We start from the raw sequence: 12,244 nt of genomic DNA, 5'->3' as shown, positions 1-12,244 counted from the left end.
TCAGTCAGTCATTCAATTTATTGCATTAGCACATATTGCCATAGCATCAAACAACCAGATTCAGCAATAAAACAAAAGAAACAAGAAGAGAGGGGGAAAAAAAACAGAATACCTCGTGCCTTAATACAATAAGATACAATAAAACTCAATTTTAAAAACCAGATATAAAATTTAAAACATCAGAAAAAATTTAACCGGTACCACACTAGTAAGCTACCCAGAATAATAATAATGAGCAATTAGTGTGGTACAGTCTTCATTTTCTTTTCCATAATGCCAGTCATGAATCTTGCAATTTGGAGGGTAATATGTCTATCTCTGTCAGACAGCAAGAAGACTAGTTTCTCCTGATTTGACTTACCAAAAAGAGAAGATAAAATACAATCCAGAAACCTATCCCGTTCAATCTTAAAATCAGGACAAGAAAATAGGGAGTAATAGAGGTCCTCAATGGATGTTAGGTCACAAGTACAAACTCTTTCCTGAAAAGGAATCTGCCTAAACCGGCCTTCATTGGCCAGTATTGGCAGTAAATCAAAGCGAGCCCTCGTGAAGGCTTTCCGGTGCTTAAAGTTCGTCAAATTTACAAAATATGGGGGAAGTAACGGAAGCGACAAGGGCAGCTGGCTGTAAATCACAGAAGTTTTCAGTTCGCCTATAATTCCCCTATCGGCTTGGATAGATTGGTCTATCAACCTTTGCTTAACCAAGGATTTAGCAATATCAAACCCAAGGGAGCCCAGGGAATCAACTGAAAACCCAAGCTTAGCCACTATTTCCAAAAATAAAACTGCACCACGATGTAGCCTTCATTTCCCCATATGCCAAAATTAACAGTTCCGATGTCATATGGAAAATAATCTTCAGCCAGAAATTAATAGCCAATTTATAGACTAAAGTTCTTACATGAGGGAGAGATAACTCCAGTCTAGTCATTGGCGAAGGTGTTGAAGGAGGAACCGCAAGAAGCCTACTTGTAAATTTATTCTGGGAGACTTCTAGAGAGTGTAGATTTCCAGAGGCCCATACTGGTGCTCCATAGAGCAGCTGCGGTAATAATTTTCTTTGGTAAATTTCGACAGTTGGGCGTATAAGGCAGCCACCTTTTCTTCTATAAAATCGCAATAGTCCCACTGCAGCTTTTTCAATATTATGCCTAGCATGGTCTATATGAGCGGCCCAGGAGCATGACTGATGAAACGTGACACCTAAGTATTTAAACAAGGGAACCTGTTCGATTGGTTTCCCATCCAACCTCGAGCAAATACCATAATCTTCGTTTTGTCATAATTGACATGCAAAAGATTATCTTTGCAGTATTGACTAAAGCGTCTCAACAGTCTTCTCAGGCCAATTTGGGTATGAGAAATTAACAGAGTGTCATCTGCATATAACAGGATAGAAATAAATTTCTCACCAACTTTGACAGGGAAAAAGTGGGGACCTGCAAGAAAATCAACTATATCATTCAGGTATAGGTTAAAAAGAAGTGGAGCCAAAATACACCCTTGACGAATCCCTTTTGTTGGTTTAACTGGGCTAGACAATTGGCCATATGGGCCAAGACATATCTTCATACTCGTATCAGAATAGAGGCCTATTATCCTTGCAAGCAGCCTTGGGTCAATGTGCAGTTTATTTAACTTTGCCCATAAATGGGGTCTCGAGATCGAATCAAATGCTGCTTTTAGGTCAACAAATGCCACAAATAGTTTTTTGAAAGGGTGCGTTGTATATTTATTGACCAGATGATGAAGTAATAGGCAGTGATCTAGAGTAGAGTGCCCCTGTCTAAAACCTGCTTGGTGTGGTGCTAACAGTTTCTTCTCAAAGACCCATGATTCCAATTTAGATAAAAGATGTCCAGCATACAATTTACCAGCAACATCTAGCAAGCTTGCTAGCCATATCAGCACCTTTCAATAGTCAAACGACTTGTGCCGTCTAAGGTTGTCAGGTCCCCCCTAGCAACTGGTGTGTGTGTGGGGGGGGCGGATGGAGGTGAACTTAGCAGCTGCAAACTGAGGCCTAGGACTCTATCACTGTTGATGCAGCAATATCACTTCTGGCGAGGACTGGAAATGCCAGCAGAGAGCAGGCCGCTGAGGGATCCCCACACCTGAAGAGCCCCATCATCACATGCTGTCATTATCAAGATGACATCACCCGAAAGTGACATCATCACACTGGGGACAGTGCATGGGGATGCTCTAGGACTCGCACTGAAAACTCCATGGTACCATGGCACTATGGTTTCCAGTGTGACACTCTAGGAATCGTGGTAAAACTCTATGGGACCATAGAGTTTTTAGCGCAAGTTCTAGAGCATCTGTGCACGATGTCCCCAGAGTGATGACATCACTTTCAGGTGACATCATCATGCCATGTGCACAAAGCATGCGCGTGGAGCAAGCCCCCCGTCGCAGCATCGGAGGGACTTGGCAACCCTATACCCAACTGACCTTTCTGGGCCTACTTTCAGTTAAAGGCCTACTTTTGATTGGGGGCGACACTCTGTGGTTTTTTTACAAAACTCTATGGTTTGAAGCTGAATTGATCACAGATTGGCTCTGAGTAACTTTGTAATCCTGCAGGCACATGGTTAGGTCTGAGATAAGCACCGCTGCATTAACGCCTTGTGCAGTCTGTCAACTGAAAACCAGTACCCTTCCTATAATATTTACATTCAGGAACATTTCCTTCATTCTGTCAAGAGACAATCTTCAGTAAGCACAGAAGTCATGTGCCGCTACACCAACCAACCTCCTTTCTCTTGGTCTGTTTTCCTAGATTCCTCCTCCCAGCATTAACTTCACCTTGCCGTCCCCCGTGCTGGGCATGCCCTCTGTGCCCATGTTTGACCCTCCGTGGGTCCCGCAGTGCGGTGGGAGTGTGCAAGACCCGATTAATGAAGATCAGTCTGTGAGTAAAAATATCCTTGAAGGTGGAAGCTTTAGTGTTTTAAAATGTGAACTGGCTCTCAAAATGTTGAGAGATTTCATGAGAGAGAAGCTGTTGGTCAATGCCTCTCCTCAAAATGCCACCCAAGTTTCAAAAAGAATTCTATGAGGGTCCAATTCTATGAGCCCCAAAAGAATTGGGGCTTAAAAAGGAATTCTGTGAGGATCCATGAGCCTCAAAAGAATTGGGGCTCAAAAAGAATTCTATGAGGGTCCATTTCTATGAGCCCCCCAAAAAGAAGGTGCCCCTATCCTTCCTTATTCCAAATGGAGGGAAGGCATTTAAAAGGTGTGCGGTCCCTTTAAATGTGATGGCCAGAACTCCCTTCAGAGTTCAATTGTGCCTGTCACTCCCATGCTCCTGGCTCTACCCAGATATTTCTTGAGACAGACTTGGCAGCCCTATATTAATTTTTTAAAACTTGTCAGGAATTTATTTTACACATCCCTGTATGCAGAGGTGGAATTCCAGCAGGAGCTCCTTTGCATATTAGGCCACACACCCCTGATGTAGCCAATCCTCCAAGAGCTTACAAGGCTCTTTTTTGTAAGCTCTTGGAGGATTGGCTACATCAGGGGTGTGTGGCCTAATATGCAAAGAAGCTCCTGCTAGAATTCCACCCCTGCGTATATGTCTTTCTTTCTAAAACATTTAAGGCTTAGACTGTCAGGGATCACCTGACAATGGACGCTAAGGCCAGGCCTGAAAAGGGTAGACTTATCCCCATGTTCTTCCACACCACCTCTGATTCTCCAATTTTGGGGCATCTCACTGAATGGAACCCATACGGAGCCCCAGCCTTTGTGGGGTTTTATGGGAAATCAGGTCCAGATTGAGAACTACTTGGAGATTCAGGGGGGCGGAACCTCAGGCGTATAGGGTTCAGGGAGGGGAAGGAATTCAGTGGGGTATAAGGCCATAGAGTCCACCTTCCAGAGAGGCCATTTTCTCCAGGTGAGCTAATCTCTGTTGCCAGAGAATCAGTGGAGATCTCCAGCCACCAACTGGAGGTTACACAGAAAGAGATGGCTGTACAGAAAAGTGAAATTGTAACAATAGGGGGGGGGGGGGACTGTATAAAAGTAACAACCATTGATACAAGTCTTGGCTTGCTACTCTATATTTTGAAACAAACAATATTGTTATTATTATTAATATTAATAATAAAGATGATAATAATAATAGGATGGAGTACATCAAAACACTATTACGACAAAAAAAAACAACACACACTAGAAGACAGATTTTAACAACACTGGCAAAATTACAATAGAGGGTTGATGTTACAGCAGCAGCGGCGGCGATGGATTGCCTAGCTAACGATCCGTTTCATTCAGGCTGCAGTACACTAGGTAAAGCCTTGAATTCAATAGCGGAATGCCCAGTATTCCCTTCAAATTTATATTTAGATACTCTCCAGCTTTTTATAGTCAGTTGCAGTTCGAGCCTCAAGAGCATCGCACGGAGACATTTTGAATCTGACAAAGGGTAACCCTTAAGGGAAGACCGTCGATCTCTGTTGTTAAAATCTGGCATCTTGTGTGTAGTGTTTTTTGTCAATAATATGGATAATAAATTGTTTGTTTCAAAATATAGAGTAGCAAGCCAAGATCTGTAACAACAGTTGTTACTTTTATACGTTTTTTTCCTCTTTTGTTACAATATTGCCTGGAGGTTGGCAAGGCTATGAAGCACTGCTGTCTTTTTTTATATATTTTTGTATTGTTTTTGTGTGTGCACGCACCTGGAAGTCATGGCGACCTCTGGTGACACATCTCTACTGGGGGATATTCAGGGAGGTGGCTGAATAAGCCTGCCCCCGCCTCCCGACTGGGTATTTCAAGGACAGTCTCCCATCCAAGTGCTAACCACAGTCTGCACCGCTTAGCTTCCAAGGTCTGAAGAGTACAGGCTTGCCTGGGCTATCCAAGTCAGCAGGGGTGGAATTCTAGCAGAAGCTCCTTTGCATATTAGGCCATGCATTTCTGATGTAGCCAATCCTCTGAGAGCTTACAGGGCTCTTTTTTTGTAAGCTCTTGGAGGATTGGCTGCATCAGGGAGGTGTGACCTAATATGCAGAGGAGCTCCTGCTAGAATTCCACCCCTGCAAGTCAGGATGGGAAGCACCTCCATCCTGAACAGAGCTTCGTGTTCTAAAGTAGTAGCTGAGCCATTCTGCAACAGCAGGAAGTCCAGCATCACCAGGTAGTCTGAATAAAATGCAGATTTCAGTGCTGTGATTTCACACAGTTGCTGCAGGAATAGTGTGGGGCTGGTTTCATGTCTCATAACCCCCCCCCCCCTAATTATCTGCAACATTAGGCATGTCCAGGGCTTTTTTTTGTAGCAGGAACACCTTTGCATATTAGGCCACATCCTCCCTGATCAGTGTTCCCTCTAAGCTGAATTATTGTGAGCTAGCTCACAGGTTTTTAGCCTCTGGCTCACACATTTTTGTCTTAGCTCAGGAAAAAATGGCCCTGCTTCCAACTTTAATGCCAGTAGCTCACAAAGTAGACTTTCTGCTCACAAGACTCCGCAACTTAGAGGGAGCATTGTCCCTGATGTAGCCAACCCTCCAAGAGCTTACAGTAGGCCACGTAAGAAGAGCCCTGTAAGCTCTTTGAAGATTGGCTACATCAGGGGTGTGTGGCCTAATATGCAAAGGAGTTCCTACTGCAAAAAAAGCCCTGGTCACCTCACGCTGTCTGCTGAAAGGTACAACAGTGGTTGTCAAGCAGACTGTGACAGCCTGAATTGCAGTGAAGCTGACCAAGGTTCTGGACTGACATGTTGTCCATGTGGATCCAGGGGCGGAATTCTAGCAGGAGCTCCTTTGCATATTAGGCCACACACCCCTGATGTAGCCAATCCTCCAAGAGCTTGGAATTCTAGCAGGAGCTCCTTTTTTTTTTTAGGCCACACACCCCTGATGTAGCCAGTCCTCCAAGAGCTTACAATAGGCCCTGCAAGAAGAGCCTTGTAAGTTCTTGGAGGATTGGCTGCATCAGGGAGGCGTGGCCGAATAGGCAAAGGAGCTCCTGCTACAAGAAAAGCCCTGGGCATGTCCTTGGAGTGAGTGGCGGTGTATGAAAGTCAAGCCAGTTCCTTCACATACAATTTTTTCCCTAATGGTTTGCTTACAGAAATCATTCTCCGCCCGGGCGGTGTCTCGTTCTCACCAGCGAGCGGAGCACATTCTGAAGAACCTGCAGCAGGAAGAGGAGAAGAAGCGCCTGGGCCGGGAAGCCAGTCTGATCACCGCCATCCCCATCACCCAAGAGGCTTGTTATGAGCCCACCTGTCCCCCCAACTCAGAGCAGGAAGAAGAAGGTGTGCTTTCAATGCAGGGGTGACCCGCCAAAGGCTGATACAGTTGCGTTTCCCGAGCACTGTGAGGGTTCATGGTTTTGTTTTAAGTACGCTGACAAGAGAGTGAAAATCTTGGATCCGTTGGTGGTGGTGGAAAGCGATCATTAAGACACAGCTGATTATGGCAACGCCGTAGGGTTTCCAAGGCAAGAGGTATTTGCCATCCCCTGCTTCTGCATAGCAACCTTAGATGCCCTTGGTCTTGGCAGTAGTATGTGTGAAAAGGATCTAGGGGTCCTAGTGGACCATTCACTGAATATGAGTCAACAGTGTGATGCGGTAGCTAAAAAGGCAAATGCAATTTTGGGCTGTATCAACAGAAGTCTAGTGTCCAGATCACGTGAAGTGATGGTATTGCTTTACTCTGCTCTGGTAAGATCTCACCTGGAGTTTTGTGTTCAGTTCTGGGCACCACATTTTAAGACGGATATAGTCTAGACCAGGGGTCCCCGGGCCGTGCACCAGTACCAGTCCTGTTGGAAACTGGGCTGTGAGTTGGAAACCGGGCTGTGAATAATAATAATAATAATAATAATAATAATAATAATAATAATAATAATAATAATAATAATAATAATAATAATAATAATAATAATAATAATAATATGAAGAAGAAGATATTGGATTTATGTCCCGCCCTCCACTCTGAATCTCAGAGTCTCAGAGCGGCTTACAATCTCCTTTATCTTCCTCCCCCACAACAGATACCCAGTGACGTAGGTGGGGCTGAGAGAGCTCTCACAGAAGCTGCCCTTTCAAAGACAACTCTGTGAGAGCTATGGCTGACTCAAGGCCATTCCAGCAGCTGCAAGTGGAGGAGTGGGAAATCAAACCCAGTTCTCCCAGATAAGAGTCTGCACACTTAACCACTACACCAAACTAATAGAAATAAAGTGCACAATTGTATTATCCCAAAACCATCGCCTGCCCCCACTCTCCAGTCCATAGAAAAATTGTCTTCCACAAAACTGGTCTCTGGTGCCAAAAAGTTTGGATACCACTGGTCTAGACCAGCTGGAATGGGTCCAGAGAAGGGCAACGAAGATGGTGAGGGGTCTGGAGACCTATGAAGAAAGGTTGAAGGAGCTGGACATGTTTAGCCTGAGGAGGAGGCGGCTGAGAGGTGATATGATCACCATCTTCAAGTACTTGAAGGGCTGTCATCTAGAGGATGGTGTGGAATTGTTCTCTGTGGCCCCAGAAGGTAGGACCAGAACCAATGGGTTGAAATTAAATCAGAAGAATTTCCAAGTCAACATTAGGAAGAACTTCCTGACAGTTAGAGTGGTTCCTCAGGAGGTGGTAGACTCCTTCCTTGGAGCTTTTTAAACGCGCGGCCTGAGACCAACATACCTATGGGACCATCTCCTCCCATATATAAACTGAGCAGTTCCGCCAGGTTTTTGGATGAGGCAGCGGTTGGCCACCCCCCACTACCCTACTGCACTACTGGATGTGGGGCTGTATTGCGGTACCATTTTGTGCTATACCACCTTGCTGTCGTGTCATCTTGCTGAATCATCTTGTTGCACTTTGCTGCATGTTGTCATTGGTTTTATTATGATTTTACTGTGATTTTATTTCTCTTTGAAGTACTCTGCTCTGAGCCCCCAAACGGGGGAAGGGGCAGAATATAAATATATTATATTTATAATATAAATAAACTAATTAATAATAATAATAGCAATAATAGTAATAATAGTAATAGTGATGATGATGATGATGATGATGATGATGATGATGATGATGATGATGATGATGATGATGATGATGATGATAATGCCATAAAGTTTACCTTGCAAAGCAGCCGTTTTCTTCAAAGGGACTAATCTCTTTTGCCTGGAGATTAATTGTAGTTCCAAGAGCTCTCCAGGCACCATCTGGAGGTTGGTAACCTTAGGCCTTGCAAGAGAGATTGCTAATTTAAGAGGTCTTCTGGCCTTAATACTGCCGCTCAAAATAGAAAGAGTAGCTGGCCTATCGAAAATCAGGCTTTCTGCTCCGAAACGTCCGGTGTTTTTAAATTTTTCATTTTGGGTTTCAGATGGATGGTAAGTTAATTTTCTTCCTATCAAGAAAGTGCGCCTATGGGCAAAATAGAAGAACCAGTCATCATTTCCTTAGGAACCCAGCCGTAAGGTTTCCTTCACTCTTGAGGGAGATTGGCGCAAGGATTCTCATCGAAGATTCGCAAACCAAAATTCACACCCTCAATTTGTTTTGCCAGTAGAAGAAGTCGCCAACCTGGCTTCTCGCCGTCTCTCTGTGAGTCCGTCTTGCACCTCTAGCACGTCACACAGGAATTACTCCTTCCGGCGTGGCTCAGTATGGTCAGTGCGTTCAGCGGTCAGTGCAGAAGGTAAGATTTGGATTTCTGTCTTACTTTATCAGCATTTCTTTGCATGAACCTGTCTTGTCTCTTAGGTGTTCGTTGGCCAAGGAGTGTGACTTTAAACCTGGTTTCAACAGCCAGAGGAAACCAAGTGTTCAGTAGAAATTGCATGTTTGTTCCGTTAGTTGTTTGTGGTGGGGATTTAACATTCAGTACCGTGTGCATCTTATGGTGAGAGTAGTGAGACGCCAGTGAGCAGGGCTTTTTCTGTAGCAGGAACTCCTTTGCATATTAGGCTACACCCCTCTTATGTAACCATTCCTCCAAGAGCTTAAAAGGCTCTTCTTACAAGGCCTACTGTAAGCTCTTGGAGGATTGGCTACATCAGGGGTGTGTGGTCTAATATGCAAAGGAGTTCCTGCTACAAAAAAAGCCCTAGATACTTATCACGTGACTGAGGGGAACCTCCACATCAAGAGGCATTCAACCTCTGAATCCCAGTGCCAGAAGGCAACATCAGGGAAAGGCATCAGTCTCTATGCCCTGTTGTTGGACCTCCAGAGGAACTGGTTGGCCACTGTGAGAGACAGAATGCTGGACTAGATGGACCACTGGTCTGATCCAGCAGGGTTCTTCTGGTGTTTTTAGGAAGGTCTCAGCCTCTCTGCCCTGTTGTTGGCCCTCCAGAGGAACTGGTCGGCCATGTGTGAGACAGGATGCTGGACTAGATGGACCATTGGTCTGATCCAGCAGGGCTCTTCTTATGTTCTTAGGAAGGCTTCAGTCTCTCTGCCCTGTTGTTGGCCCTCCAGAGGAACTGGTTGGCCACTGTGTTAGACAGGATGCTGGACTAGATGGACCACTGGTCTGATCTAGCAAGTCTCTTCTTATGTTCTTAAACGAAACAGAGTTTTATGTATGTTGAGCCATGTTTAACCACATGAGGAAAGTCCCTTGTTTTCAGTTGGTTTCTCATGCAGTCTGCATGGAACTGTTGTTTCTGTTTCCATCGTGACAATAACTCTTAATATAAAGCATCATTATGTACAGCCCTGGATGCAGCTCTGTAATTAAGTGAGGTTTCACTTAACACCGCCTACTTTTCTTTTTCTAGATGAGGAGCACACGACAGAACACACGCCGAACCATCACGTCCCACAGCCTCCTCAGGCAGTCTTCCCAGCATGCATCTGTGCCGCCGTGCTCCCCATTGTTCACTTGATGGAAGATGGAGAAGTCCGAGAGGATGGCGTAGCAGGTGTCATTTGAGTTGACCTGTTTCTGAAATCATTAAGAGACAATCAGATTCTATGAAAATTTGGCGTTAACAGCCAAAATCAGTGGGTAGCTGGTAAAGAAAATATTTTCCAGTTTGGTGTAGTAGTTAAGTGTGCGGTCTCTTATCTGGGAGAACCAGGTTTGATTCCCCACTCCTCTACTTGCACATGCTGGAATGGCCTTGGGTCAGCCATTGCTTTTGTAGGAGTTGTCCTTGAATGGGCAGCTGCTGCAAGAGCTCTCTCAGCTCCACCGACCTCACAGGGTGTCTGTTGTGGGTGGGGGGAGGTAAAGAAGAAGAAGAAGATATTGGATTTATATCCCGCCCTCCACTCTGAAGAGTCTCAGAGCAGCTCACAATCTCCTTTACCTTCCTTCCCCACAACAGACACCCTGTGAGGAGGGTGGGGCTGGAGAGGGCTCTCACAGCAGCTCCCCTTCCAAGGACAACCTCTGCCAGAGCTATGGCTGACCCAAGGCCATTCCAGCAGCTGCAAGTGGAGGAGTGGGGAATCAAACCCGGTTCTCCCAGTTAAGAGTCCGCACACTTAACCACTACACCAAACTGGCTCTCCAAACTGGAGATTGTGACTACTCTGGGACTCTGAGATTCAGAGTATAGGGCAGGATATAAATCCAATATCATCATCATCATCTTCTTCTTCCCATGCTTTATAGTTCAAGCATGGATATTGATCTGGGTGGTGGAAAGCGTGGTCAAGTCACAATCAAGTAGGGCTTTCAAGGCAAGAGACCTTCAGACGGGGCTTGCCATTGCAAGCCTCTACACAGTAACCCCAATGACTCAGGGTCGACCCGTCCATTAGGCAGCCCTAGGTAGCTGCCTAGGGCGTGGCCCAGGGGGTTCCGATTTAGGCCCTCTCCCCAACCCTTGCCTCCTCAGCAAGGGGAATAGGTGAGTGTGGTGGTGCAGTGCGGCTTCTGCACCTCAGCGCTCGCGCACTACCCAGCTGCCTCATTCAGCCTCCAGGGTCTGTGCTTCTGGAAGCTTCCAGAAGTACAGATCCGGGAGGCTGAGTGACGATGGCCGGGCAGTGGGCATTCTCTGAAGTACAGGAGCCTCGTTGTTGCTGTGGCGCTTTCTCTCATGGGGAGCGAAGGGTGCGGGCGGCAGAGCGGCGGAGGCTGGGCCTCACCTCAGATGCCAGATGCCCTGAAGCCGTCCCTGCGTTGACAGTCTCCCATCCAGATACTAACCAGGATCAACCATGTTTAGTATCTTGAGATCTGATGAGACAGAACTAGCCTGAGCCATCCAGGCCAAGGCATTTAAAAAAACAACCTATATTCAAGAACTAGGTACAGGGGTGTCACTCATTTGCTATGAGGGCCGGATCTGACATAAATGAGACCTTGTCAGGCCGGGTCATGTGTGTTCCTTTTTAAGATTAGGTAGCAGATATATAAACTTTATAAAGGACACAAACAAATGCAATTAAAGATTTTTTTAAAAAAACCCTTAAAATATGCTTAAAACATTAGCGCTTGTTGGTCTTAAAGGTGATGTCTTTAATCTCTTCCATGGGATCCAGGGAACTGGGCAAAGGAAGCTCCGGCTCTTTCCTTCCTTCCCCAGGGGACCAGGAGGGGGAGGAGACTCAGCCAATTGAAGGAAGAGAGGCTTGCCTCAGTAGCTCTGCTGTGCGATTGAGAGAGTCTGGCAAAGCAAGCTCTGCCTTCCCCCCCTCCTACCCAAGGGAGGAGCCTCAGCCAATGGAGAAAATAGAGCTTTTGCTCTGTAGCTCCTGTGCAGTTGAGCAAGCCTGGCAAAGCAATCTGTTATGCAGAAGGGAGTGAGGGAGAAGGAAGCAGATGACAACCAGTTGCTTGGGGGCCTGATAGGAGCCCTCCAGGGGCCTGATTTGGCCCCCGGGCCGCACGTATTGACACCCCTGCAGTAACTTCTTTAATATTGATTTACTATTATTCTGGGGGACCTTGTGTCATCCCTGATGTGACAACATCACCTGGAACATCATCATTGCATCATGACATCATGATTGGGTTGGGGGCATCGTCTGGGGGGACACTGTGGCTTTTGGGCAAACTCTATGGTTAAATTGGTCTTAAACCATAGAGTTTGCTCCAAAACCAGAGCATCCCCGATACAGTGATGTCACTTCCAGGTGACATCATCACATCTGGGACATCGCATGGCCACGTCCCTGTTTAGAGGAGGGGTTTTCCCTGCTGGCCAGCTGGTTCATGCCGAGTAGAAGCCCTCATACCAGGGGATCCCCCACTAGGACCAGCAGACTGATAACCCTATGGGCGGGCGCA

The 12,244-nt window shown here is 46.0% G+C and overlaps 1 protein-coding gene across 1 annotated transcript in view; it reads left to right on the top strand.

The window, feature by feature from the left end:
• Positions 1-12,244, top strand: part of UNC80 (unc-80 homolog, NALCN channel complex subunit) — a 219,538-nt gene that overhangs the window by 123,316 nt on the left and 83,978 nt on the right. Inside the window, exons 33-36 of the mRNA XM_060257048.1 lie at positions 2,791-2,922; positions 6,108-6,294; positions 8,561-8,692; positions 9,780-9,923. Coding sequence (XP_060113031.1) covers positions 2,791-2,922; positions 6,108-6,294; positions 8,561-8,692; positions 9,780-9,923 — 595 coding nt within the window. The remainder of the gene's footprint in view (positions 1-2,790; positions 2,923-6,107; positions 6,295-8,560; positions 8,693-9,779; positions 9,924-12,244) is intronic.

Source organism: Heteronotia binoei, chromosome 16 (assembly GCF_032191835.1).
Source record: "Heteronotia binoei isolate CCM8104 ecotype False Entrance Well chromosome 16, APGP_CSIRO_Hbin_v1, whole genome shotgun sequence".
Taxonomy (NCBI): Eukaryota; Metazoa; Chordata; class Lepidosauria; order Squamata; family Gekkonidae; genus Heteronotia; species Heteronotia binoei.
Note: the sequence above shows the minus strand (reverse complement) of the source record. Positions and strands in the feature narration are given on the sequence as shown.